General features: G+C 49.9%; 1 protein-coding gene across 1 annotated transcript in view; it reads right to left on the reverse strand.

Moving 5' to 3' along the window:
• Positions 1 to 2,579: 2,579 nt before the first annotated feature.
• ZER1 (zyg-11 related cell cycle regulator) overlaps positions 2,580 to 13,260 on the reverse strand; it is a 287,758-nt gene continuing 277,077 nt past the window's right edge. Inside the window, exons 15-16 of the mRNA XM_069237017.1 lie at positions 11,901 to 12,003; positions 2,580 to 4,622 (exon numbers count right to left, since the gene is read on the reverse strand). Coding sequence (XP_069093118.1) covers positions 4,565 to 4,622; positions 11,901 to 12,003 — 161 coding nt within the window. The 3' untranslated portion in view covers positions 2,580 to 4,564. The remainder of the gene's footprint in view (positions 4,623 to 11,900; positions 12,004 to 13,260) is intronic.

Below are 13,260 nucleotides of genomic sequence, written 5' to 3' on the forward strand. Positions count from 1 at the left end.
ATTACCTGCCAGACTTTATTGAGAGTTGAAGCCCTGAGGAGCCAGTCATTGAGGTAGGGAGAGGACGCCAGGCCGAGCACTCGTGAAGATACTGGAAACGCCGATTTGAGGCCTTCAATGGTGAACATGTAGATACTCTGTGATGCGGATGAACTGGGATCTTGAAGTTACCAATGAAACATTGATGAAAGCTACTGAGTCAGCTCTTTAGATGAAGGGGAGATTTCTCTAAAAGTGATATTTGCGTAGATCTACTGGGTGCAACTCCACAGATTACTGAGCCCAAGAAAGAATCTGTGGGTAAAGTCTCTCTTCTCTTTACTACGTGTCGAAAAGTGAACCACCTTCTGCAAAATATTGTGGACCATCTTTTAAACTGAAGGAAACCCATGTAAGTCTGGGCCTTGCAAGGGTTATTTATACATGGTTATGATTCATTCGATGAAGATTACAAGACATAGTGCATTACATACTGATAATATTTACCAGCAAATCTTTTTGTAGGTTTGTGATAGCAAAAAACATGGTTAATTCGTCATAACGGCCAGACTCCTTCACCACAGTGAACAAATGGCACATGTGAACACGCTCTTGAAGACAGACTTATTATAGAGGGTTTTTGCACAAAAAAGGAAAATTGAATGTGAGCCTCTCTATAGTGAGTAGGACTCTCTGTTTTATGTGATTATTTGGTGGTTCAATGCAGGGAAATACAGTGGGCACTCAAATAACCCAAGTAGGGCATCTTATAAGGTAAAGAGAGAGGCTGCAGGACAGCCAATCTATTGTCCACTGTTTTTGAATAGTCCCCAAAGTTACTTTTTGTTAACTGGAAGGATCGTCCTACTTTTGTAAGTTGGTTAATTGTGTTTCGACCTATGGGACGGTTACACGGACCTTCATCATGATGGCGGTCTTAAATGCTTGTGGGTGATACAATTCAGACATATAGCTGTAGGGCTGCATTTTGTGCTAGTGGCTAATGGTGCGGTATCTGAGTTGCATGTTAGCAGGTGTCACCATGATCAGCACAGGAGTGTGTCTGTCCTAGGGTGTGCACCTTATTTTGTGTCTCTGTGGCGTGCTGATGAGTCGGACCACACTCGGGCAGAATGAATCTGTGCCTCTGCTTTGAGCATGCTTTCAATAACACTCATCTGAAGTAATCAGAGGATCAAAGTCAACTGGGGAAAGTACTTTAAGCCTTTTTTATGGATCTACAAGAACTCTGTCTATGAACTTCCAGGGGTGTATGTGGCAGACACTACAGTGTATCCATCTGCCCCATGCTATGTTCAGGACCAGGAAAGCCCAAAGAAGTCAGGCCCATTTGCTCATTTCTCGAAAACGGTAGCCATGCCCTCCTTTGGGCTTCTGGCCTGATTTCATTGTAGTTCAGGCTGATTGTAAGACTATTGCAATATATATGCTTTGTGTAGTTAACAAAAACTGCTGCTATTGTGCTGATATCCTGTTTGCCGGGGGTGTCACCTAGACAGAGTACCACTACCATATCTTAAGGATGAACAAGTGAAAAACCTTGTGTGTAAATTTTCTCAGGGTTGATGAGTTGATCCAAACTCAGGAAGATGCAGTTTTGAAGGAAGAAAATCCAAAATGGAGTAATTTGGGAGCAGAGACTCTGAGGGGAATAAAGCTGTTTTTCTCCCCCTCACTAGCTGTACAGAAAGAGTAAATTAAAGCTGTGTTTGAGGCACTCATAAAATGTAAAAGTTTTGAAAGCGGCCAAGTCATTGCCTTGCAACTAAATTTAAGACCCCTGTTTGTTGTGATGCAAAAATGTCCCATATGCAAGTTTATGTAAGAGCTATACTGGATCCCAATGTGTCTCAGTTCTTTGTTACTTCAGGACAGGAGGACCTTTGAATGGTCAGTATAACTGGAATACATTGATTCTTGGTTAACAGACAAAAGCTGCACATTCTGTCATTTCCCTGTTCAAGATCTTAAGCAGGCATTGTTTGTTGTCCATTTCTCGATGCCTATTGATAATTAATCTTAAAACTGAGGGTTGCTAACCAGAAGATTTCTACAATTAGTAATGCAATTTCATCATTATATTTGTTTGATATGCTGAACATTTATTAGCGATTTCATTTATATTTGCTCCATAATTAATGAGCTTTGTCATTTTTCTGTGGAGCTTTGGTGAGAATAAATACATTAAATTTGAACTGAGTGCACACGTACACTGCTATTAATGCACTGGGGCCACAGAGGATTCCCAGATTGACGATGAGGAATGATTTATGCATGTGAATCTATGAAAGATCCAATACTGAGGAATTTGCAGAGAATCTTTAGCTGGATAGAGGGCCTATCTTGTTTTTAAATTATGTAGTTCACAGTTCTGCGGATTTGTGGGGAGCACACTGTTTCTCTTCCATCACTCGTACACAACCCACCGTGTCTGGCATTTGGGGGGATTCACTGCGGGTGAGGTCACCGGTCTCTTACTGGGACATGCTGCAGTGTTAGGAGAAGGCATGTACTGGGACATTCGTACTCGGTGAAAGCAATGACTTAAAAAAATCACTTTTATACCATCTGAAACCAGATTATTTTACTGGTAATTTATTTATAAGACAACCATAAAGATTAATTGACATAAATTACACAGGTTATGGAGAGCCTGTTCCCACCCTGTGTGTTGCAAACATCCCATGCATCTCAACATAATACCCTAGGCTCAGCAGCTGCTGTCCAAATTTCCAGAAATTAAAACGAATCCTACAACTATAGTGCAGATAGGAAATCAGGGTGATTCTGTGCGTAAGGAGAAGGTAGGGGACTTATTTATCAAGCCCATCACGTGTTTCGTGAATACCTTCTTCACCCACGGTGGTCTTGTGGCCACAGTTCATGGGTTACAAGGAAGGTTTGGTGAAGATCTGCAGAAAACAAGAAGAGCCCAGGCAGAGACCAGACTTTCTCTGGCTTCCTTAGAGAAGATCTGTTCATTCAGATCAACACATCTGAAGGAAAAGAAACAGACCCCCCTAATGCTAGAATCGCTGCCCACCCTTTCTGCGCGTTGGATAGAAAATAGACATATATGTTGCCATAGCAAGTGTAAATTTAGATGGGAAAACTCTACTGTAAACTAAATTTCTTTTTGTTTGTTATTCTGTGTTTCTGGTACAGGGGTAGGGTTTTTTCACGCTTCCTGAGGAAGATCGCAGGGGGGGGATGGAAGCCACCGCTGCCATCCTCCATCCACACCTTTCGGTTTGTTTTTTTAACTTAAGGACTCATTGACTCCTTCTCCCTCAGCTATTATCTGTCAGGCATGAGGTCCTAGGGCAGCAAAACGCCGCCTGCCCCATCCTTTCTCTTGCCTCTTTGACAATAGGAATAATAATCTGCCTTTCCTCCGCCTTTCCTAGGCTTACTGGGACCACACATGAATAGTAAAAATATTGCACAATATTATGACACAAAGTTTTTACTGCTGGTATAAGCCTATACGTGGCAACCTTCAAACATTCTATGTAAAACCAAGAACAGGAAATGACACACCACAAGAGAATGGAGCCAAAGGGAGAAATAACACAAAAATATATACATACATTCAAATATTTGCGTGTCTGTGTGTAGGTGTATGTGCCTGTGTGCATGTCTTGCTATGCTTTTGTGTCCACATGTATGTGTGAGCATTAGTGTGCACATCTTTCTGTATGTTTGTTCAAATGTGGGTGTCCTCATGCGTCTGTGTATGTACCCGTGTCTGCACGTGCCTTTGAGTGTGAGTGAGTGTAAGCGTGTGCGTGTGTGTCATCTCTCAGTCTGCAATGTGCATCTTTAACCAAAGGACAAATCAGAGATTGTAAAACTGACTCAACAAACATCTAGGCGGCAGGTGACCTTAGGTTCAAACTTCCAGAAGACTCATGGATAGACAAGTCATCCCAGAGCAGAAGGAGTGATCCGAGAGGAGAGGAAAGAGATTTACACACAGCGACATACACCAGTAAAGGCGAAAGGACCCTGGAGCACCCGAACACCTTGGCTCAGTCTCCGGCCCACCACTGACTGCCTGCTAACCTACCAGCAGCATGGCATCAGGAACACACTGGGTACACATCCCAACATCCTTGGGTTCTTTCAGAGGAAACAGCCTGACGTCACCGGAAGAGCTCCTCTCACACTGCCAATTCCTTGAGTACTACTGAGCCCCATGCAAGAGTGCAGGTACAACAGCAGAGAAAGTCCACACCACCAAGGACACAGCTGGACCATCCAACGTGGGGCATTCAAGAGGCTTCTGCGCGCACTCCTAGAGAGTCCAAAGAGGAACTCTGGAAGCCCTGTTGTCTTTCTGTTTTTCATTTTTCTTTTTGTTTCGAAACAATCACACACAAACAACTTGGACTCTGACAGTGTAACTTGAAAGATCAGATAAGTTTGTCTGGTGCAAAAAATTATATCTCCATATCTCCAGGGAAACTTTAGAGTAGGCTCCTCAGAGAAGTTGCTGATCTGGAAGGTTCTGTGTCGATCTGCACTCCGGAGAGGCTGAGTCACGTGGAAAGATGAAGCATCTCTACCGGGACATCTCCATCGTCTCATCCTTAAAGTTACCACAGTGCTCTAGAACTTTCCTACAAAAAAAGGAAAACAGAGAATGATTTAATGCTAAACTAGGAGCCAGAGAGGGCACACCAAAGAACCGAGAGGTTAGGTGCATACCTGTACCTCCAGGGAAAATGGAAGGCAGGGGCCATGTGTGAGAAAGTAGCCTCTTTCTAGCCTTGTTACCCCCACTTTAGGCCTGTTTGTGAGTGTATGTCAGGGTGTTTTCACTGTCTCACTGGGATCCTGCTAGCCAGGGCCCAGTGCTCATAGTGAAAACCACATGTTTTCAGTATGTTTATGTGTCACTGGGACCCTGCTAGTCAGGACCCCAGTGCTCATAAGTTTGTGGCCTATATGTATGTGTCACTGGGACCCTGTCACACAGGGCCCCAGTGCTCATAGGTGTGCATGTATGTGTTCCCTGTGTGGTGCCTAACTGTCTCACTGAGGCTCTGCTAACCAGAACCTCAGTGGTTATGCTCTCTCTTTACAAATTGTCACTAACAGGCTAGTGACCAATTTCACCAATTCATATTGGCATACTGGAACACCCTTATAAATCCCTAGTATATGGTACTGAGGTACCCAGGGTACTGGGGTTCCAGGAGATCCCTATAGGCTGCAGCATTTCTTTTGCCACCCATAGGGAGCTCTGACAATTCTTACACAGGCCTGCCACTGAAGCCTGAGTGAAATAACGTCCACGTTATTTCACAGCCATTTACCACTGCACTTAAGTAACTTATAAGTCACCTATATGTCTAACCTTTACCTGGTAAAGGTTGGGTGCTAAGTTACCCAGTGTGTGGGCACCCTGGCACTAGCCAAGGTGCCCCCACATTGTTCAGGGCAAATTCCCCGGACTTTGTGAGTGCGGGGACACCATTACACGTGTGCACTATACATATGTCACTACATATGTATAGCGTCACAATGGTAACTCCGAACATGGCCATGTAACATGTCTAAGATCATGGAATTGTCACCCCAATGCCATTCTGGCATTGGGGAGACAATTCCATGATCCCCCAAGCCTCTAGCACAGACCTGGGTACTGCCAAACTACCTTTCCCGGGGTTTCACTGCAGCTGCTGCTGCTGCCAACCCCTCAGACAGGTTTCTGCCCTCCTGGGGTCCAGCCAGGCGTTACACCCTCTCCCTTTGGAAAAAGGTGTCAGGGCTGGAGAGGAGTAGCCTCCCCCAGCCTCTGGAAATGCTTTGATGGGCACAGATGGTGCCCATCTCTGCATAAGCCAGTCTACACCGGTTCAGGGATCCCCCAGCCCTGCTCTGGCGCAAAACTGGACAAAGGAAAGGGGAGTGACCACTCCCCTGACCTGCACCTCCCCTGGGAGGTGCCCAGAGCTTCTCCAGTGTGCTCCAGACCTCTGCCATATTAGAAACAGAGGTGCTGCTGGCACAGTGGACTGCTCTGAGTGGCCAGGGCCAGCAGGTGACGTCAGAGACTCCTTCTGATAGGCTCTTACCTGTGTTGCTAGCCTATCCTCCTTCCTAAGTAGCAAAACCTCCTTTTCTGGCTATTTAGGGTCTCTGCTTTGGGGAATTCTTTAGATAACGAATGCAAGAGCTCATCAGAGTTCCTCTGCATCTCTCTCTTCACCTTCTGCCAAGGAATCGACCGCTGACTGCTCTGGACGCCTGCAAAACCGCAACAAAGTAGCAAAGACGACTACTGCAACCTTGTATCGCTGATCCAGCCGCCTTCTCGACTTCTTTCCTGGTGGTGCATGCTGTGGGGGTAGTCTGCCTCCTCTCTGCACTAGAAGCTCCGAAGAAATCTCCCGTGGGTCGACGGAATCTTCCCCCTGCAACCGCAGGCACCAAAAGACTGCATCACCGGTCCCCTGGGTCCCCTCTCAGCACGACGAGCGTGGTCCCTGGAACTCAGCAACTCTGTCCACAGCCAAGCCTGGGTCCCGACACTCTAACCTGCAGTGCATGACCTCCTGAGTTGTCCTCTGGCGTCGTGGGACCTTCTTTTGTGACTTCGGGTGAGCTCCGGTTCACTCTTCTTCGTAGTGCCTGTTACGGCGCTTCTGCGGGTGCTGCTTGCTTCTGAGAGGACTCCTTGTCTTGCTGGGCGCCCCCTCTGTCTCCTCACGCAATTGGCGACATCCTGGTCCCTCCTGGGCCACAGCAGCATCCAAAAACCCTAACCCCGGCCCTTGCAGCTAGCAAGGCTTGTTTGCGGTCTTTCTGCACGGAAACACCTCTGCAAGCTTCTTCACGACGTGGGGCATCCATCTTCCAAAGGGGAAGTTCCTAGTCCTCTTCGTTCTTGCAGAATCCACAGCTTCTACCATCCGGTGGCAGCTTCTTTGCACCCTCAGCTGGCATTTCTTGGGCATCTGCCCACTCATGACTTGAGTGTGACTCTTGGACTTGGTCCCCTTGTTCCACAGGTACTCTCGTCTGGAAATCCATTGTTGTTGCATTGCTGGTGTTGGTCTTCCTTGCAGAGTTCCCCTATCACGACTTCTGTGCTCTCTGGGGAACTAAGGTGCACTTTGCACCCACTTTTCAGGGTCTTGGGGTGGGCTATTTTTCTAACCCTCACTGTTTTCTTACAGTCCCAGCGACCCTCTACAAGGTCACACAGGTTCGGGGTTCATATGTTATTCGCATTCCACTTTTGGAGTATATGGTTTGTGTTGCCCCTATACCTATGTGCTCTCATTGCAATCTATTGTGACTGTACATTGCTTGCATTGCTTTCTATTGCTATTACTGCATATTTTTGGTATTGTGTACATATATCTTGTGTATATTTGCTATCCTCATACTGAGGGTACTCTCTGAGATACTTTTGGCATATTGTCATAAAAATAAAGTACCTTTATTTTTAGTATATCTGTGTATTTGTGTTTTCTTATGATATTGTGCATATGACACCAGTGGTATAGTAGGAGCTTTACACGTCTCCTAGTTCAGCCTAAGCTGCTCTGCTAAGCTACCATTATCTATCAGCCTAAGCTGCTAGACACCCTATACACTAATAAGGGATAACTGGACCTGGTGCAGAGTGTAAGTACCCCTTGGTCCCCTGTATACTGGCAGAGAAGATCACTCCACTGCACGCCTATTCACTACACCCACTAGATGTCAAAACCCCTCTATACTGACACAGAAGATCAGTACTCTATGCCCGTTCACTACACCCACTAGATGTCTAAACCACTCTATACTGACATAGAAGACTAGTACTCTATGCCCGTTCACTACACCCACAAGATGTCAAAACCCCTCTATACTGACAGAGAAGACTATGAGCACTCTATGCTCGCTCACTACACCCACTCTATGTTTGAACACTTCTATACCGCATGCCTGAGGTCAAAACATACCAATGATGCCATACAATATGTGAGGGGCTAGAGGTCACAATACATGAGGTGCTAGAGGTCACAATACGGGAAGTGCTAGAGGTCACAATACGTGAGGTGCTAGAGGTCACAATACGGGAGGTGCTAGAGGTCACAATACGGGAAGTGCTAGAGGTCACAGTACGTGTGGTCCTAGAGGTCACAATACGGGAGGTGCTAGAGGTTCCGCACCCCATGTACCAGTGACCTGATCTAGGACCCTGCACCCCATGTACCAGTGTCCTGATCTAGGACCCCGCACCCAATGTACCAGTGACCTGATCTAGGAGCCCGCACCCAATGTACCAGTGACCTGATCTAGGACCCCGCACCCCATGTATCAGTGTCCTGATCTAGGACCCCGCACCCAATGTACCAGTGACCTGATCTAGGACCCCGCACACCATGTACCAGTGTCCTGATCTAGGACCCTGCACCCAATGTACCAGTGACCTGATCTAGGACCCCGCACCCCATGTATCAGTGTCCTGATCTAGGACCCCGCACCCCATGTACCAGTGTCCTGATCTAGGACCCGCACCCCATGGACCCTGTACCCCATGGATCCCGCACCCCATGTACCAGTGCTCTGATCTAGGACCCCGCACCCCATGAACCAGTGTCCTGATCTAGGACCCCGCACCCCATGTACCAGTGTCCTGATCTAAGACCCACACCCCATGTACCAGTGTCCTGATCTAGGACCCGCACCCCATGGACCCTACACCCCATGGATCCGGCACCCCATGTACCAGTGTCCTGATCTAGGACCCCGCACCCCATGTACCAGTGACCTGATCTAGGACCCCGCACCCCATGTACCAGTGCCCTGATCTAGGACCCCGCACCCCATGTACCAGTGCCCTGATCTAGGACCCACACCCCATGTACCAGTGCCCTGATCTAGGACCCGCACCCCATGTACCAGTGTCCTGATCTAGGACCCCGCACCCCATGTACCAGTGTCCTGATCTAGGACCCCGCACCCCATGTACCAGTGTCCTGATCTAGGACCCCGCACCCCATGTACCAGTGTCCTAATCTAGGACCCCGCACCCAATGTACCAGTGACCTGATCTAGGACCCTGCACCCCATGTACCAGTGTCCTGATCTAGGACCCCGCACCCAATGTACCAGTGACCTGATCTAGGAGCCCGCACCCAATGTACCAGTGACCTGATCTAGGACCCCGCACCCCATGTATCAGTGTCCTGATCTAGGACCCCGCACCCAATGTACCAGTGACCTGATCTAGGACCCCGCAAACCATGTACCAGTGTCCTGATCTAGGACCCTGCACCCAATGTACCAGTGACCTGATCTAGGACCCCGCACCCCATGTATCAGTGTCCTGATCTAGGACCCCGCACCCCATGTACCAGTGTCCTGATCTAGGACCCGCACCCCATGGACCCTGTACCCCATGGATCCCGCACCCCATGTACCAGTGCTCTGATCTAGGACCCCGCACCCCATGAACCAGTGTCCTGATCTAGGACCCCGCACCCCATGTACCAGTGTCCTGATCTAAGACCCACACCCCATGTACCAGTGTCCTGATCTAGGACCCGCACCCCATGGACCCTACACCCCATGGATCCGGCACCCCATGTACCAGTGTCCTGATCTAGGACCCCGCACCCCATGTACCAGTGACCTGATCTAGGACCCCGCACCCCATGTACCAGTGCCCTGATCTAGGACCCCGCACCCCATGTACCAGTGCCCTGATCTAGGACCCACACCCCATGTACCAGTGCCCTGATCTAGGACCCGCACCCCATGTACCAGTGTCCTGATCTAGGACCCCGCACCCCATGTACCAGTGTCCTGATCTAGGACCCCGCACCCCATGTACCAGTGTCCTGATCTAGGACCCCGCACCCCATGTACCAGTGTCCTAATCTAGGACCCCGCACCCCATGTACCAGTGTCCTGATCTAGGACCCCGCACCCCATGTACCAGTGTCCTGATCTAGGACCCCGCACCCCATGTACCAGTGTCCTAATCTAGGACCCCGCACCCCATGTACCAGTGTCCTGATCCAGGACCCTGCACCCCATGGACCAGTGTCCTGATCCAGGACCCTGCACCCCATGGACCAGTGTCCTGATATAGGACCCGCACCCCATGGACCAGTGTCCTGATCTAGGACCCTGCACCCCATGTACCAGTGTCCTGATATAGGACCCTGCACCCCATTTATCAGTGTCCTGATCTAGGACCCTGCACCCCATTTATCAGTGTCCTGATCTAGGACCCCGCACCCCATGTACCAGTGTCCTGATCTAGGACCCGCACCCCATGTACCAGTGTCCTGATCTAGGACCCGCACCCCATGTACCAGTGTCCTGATCTAGGACCCCGCACCCCATGTACCAGTGTCCTGATATAGGACCCTGCACCCCATTTATCAGTGTCCTGATCTAGGACCCTGCACCCCATTTATCAGTGTCCTGATCTAGGACCCCGCACCCCATGTACCAGTGTCCTGATCTAGGACCCGCACCCCATGTACCAGTGTCCTGATCTAGGACCCGCACCCCATGTACCAGTGTCCTGATCTAGGACCCGCACCCCATGTACCAGTGTCCTGATCTAGGACCCGCACCCCATGTACCAGTGTCCTGATCCAGGACCCTGCACCCCATGGACCAGTGTCCTGATCTAGGACCCCGCACCCCATGGACCAGTGTCCTGATCTAGGACCCCGCAACCCATGGACCAGTGTCCTGACTAAGGACCCCGCACCCCATGTATCAGTGTCCTGATCTATGACCCCACACCCCATGTATCAGTGTCCTGATCTAGGACCCCGCCCCCCATGTACCAGTGTCCTGATCTAAGGCCCGCACCCCATGAACCCTGCACCCCATGGATCCCGCACACCATGTACCAGTGTCCTGATATAGGACCCTGCACCACATGTACCAGTGTCCTGATCTAGGACCCGCACCCCATGTACCAGTGTCCTGATCTAGGACCCCGCACCCCATGAACCAGTGTCCTGATCCAGGACCCGCACCCCATGTACCAGTGTCCTGATCTAGGACCCCGCACCCCATGAACCAGTGTCCTGATCCAGGACCCGCACCCCATGTACCAGTGTCCTGATCTAGGACCCTGCACCCCATGGACCAGTGTCCTGATATAGGACCCTGCACCCCATGTACCAGTGTCCTGATCTAGGACCCGCACCCCGTGGACCAGTGTCCTGATATAGGACCCTGCACCCCATGTACCAGTGTCCTGATCTATGACCCCGCACCCCATGGACCAGTGTCCTCATCTAGACCCCGTAACTCATGTACTAGTGTCCTGATCTAGGACCCTGCACGCCATGGATCCCGCACCCCATGGACCAGTGTCCTGATATAGGACCCTACACCCCATGTACCAGTGTCCTGATCGAGGACCCCGCACCACATGTACCAGTGTCCTGATCTAGGACCCGCACCCCAGGGACCAGTGTCCTGATCTAGGACCTGCACCCCATGTACCAGGGTCCTGATCTAGGACCCGCACCCCAGGGACCAGTGTCCTGATCTAGGACCTGCACACCAGGGACCAGTGTCCTGATCTAGGACCCACAACCCATGTACCAGTGTCTTGATCTGGGACCCTGCACCCCATGGATCCCGCACCCCATGGACCAGTGTCCTGATATAGGACCCTGCACCCCATGTACCAGTGTCCTGATCTAGGACCCGCACCCCGTGAACCAGTGTCCTGATATAGGACCCTGCACCCCATGTACCAGTGTCCTGATCTAGGACCCGCACTTCATGTACCAGTGTCCTTATCTAGGACCCCTAAAGCACCAGCTCCCTGATCTCTGAGTTTTACTCATTCCATCATCATCAGACAATGACCCGCTTTATACACACATCCCACACATTTCATGCATCTTCTTTACTACCTGGCCATTTCCTTTGTTTCCTCGCGGGCCGTCGCCATGCCAACCAGCTCCCTTAAAAGAGGCATCCCGCCTTCTTTGATGAGCAGGGGGCAGTACTTGTCAGCTGAAAGACAAACAGGAGTTTACTTTTAGAGCTCCGACCTGAGGCCGCCCCCTCCCCCCCTCAGCTTGCCCAATAAATAATGATCGATGGCCCACAGCCCATAACGTGGAGGCAGGGAGCTGTGAGGCGCCCAAGAAACACCTCTCTTGATTGGCTGAAGTATGCTGGTGGTGATGCTGCATGCCAGGGATGCTCGAACGCCACTTCAGTGATGACCATCTGTCCCTAGGAGATTAGAGGCTATCCAGTCTGTCGCACCATGTGTCCCTAAGAGGTTAGAGGCTATCCAGACAGTCAGACCATGTATCCCTAGGAGATTAGAGGCTATCCAGTCTGTCAGACCATGTGTCCCTAAGAGGTTAGAGGCTATCCAGTCTGTCACATCGTGTGTCCCATAGAGGTTAGAGGCTATCCAGTCTGTCAGACTATTTGTCCAAAGTAGGTTAGAGGCTATCCAGTCTGTCAGACTATGTGTCCCTAGTAGGTTAGAGGCTATCCAGTCTGTCACACCATGTGTCCCTAAGAGGTTAGAGGCTATCCAGTCTGTCACACCATGTGTCCCTAAGAGGTTAGAGGCTATCCAGTCTGTCAGACCATGTGTCCCTAAGAGGTAAGAGGCTATCCAGTCTGTCACATTGTGTGTCCCATAGAGGTTAGAGGCTATCCAGTCTGTCAGACTATGTGTCCCTAGGAGGTTAGAGGCTATCCAGTCTGTCACACCATGTGTCCCTAGGAAGTTAGAGGCTATCCAGTCTGTCACACCATGTGTCCCTAAGAGGTTAGAGGCTATCCAGTCTGTCACACCATGTGTCCCTTGGAGGTTAGAGGCTATCCAGTCTGTCACACCATGTGTCCCTAGGAGGTTAAAGGCTATCCAGTCTGTCACACCATGTGTCCCTAAGAGGTTAGAAGCTATCCAGTCTGTCACATCGTGTGTCCCATAGAGGTTAGAGGCTATCCAGTCTGTCAGACTATGTGTCCCTAGGAGGTTAGAGGCTATCCAGTCTGTCACACCATGTATCCCTTGGAGGTTAGAGGCTATCCAGTCTGTCAGACCATGTGTCCCTAGGAGGTTAGAGGCTACCCAGTCTGTCACATCGTGTGTCCCATAGAGGTAAGAGGCTATCCAGTGTGTCACACTATGTGTCCCTAGGAGGTTAGAGGCTATTGAGTCTGTCACACCATGTGTCCCTAAGAGGTTAGAGGCTATCCAGTCTGTCAGACCTTGTGTCCCTGGGAGGTTAGAGGCTATTCAAT

Source organism: Pleurodeles waltl, chromosome 6, assembly GCF_031143425.1.
Source record: "Pleurodeles waltl isolate 20211129_DDA chromosome 6, aPleWal1.hap1.20221129, whole genome shotgun sequence".
In the NCBI taxonomy this organism is placed as follows: domain Eukaryota; kingdom Metazoa; phylum Chordata; class Amphibia; order Caudata; family Salamandridae; genus Pleurodeles; species Pleurodeles waltl.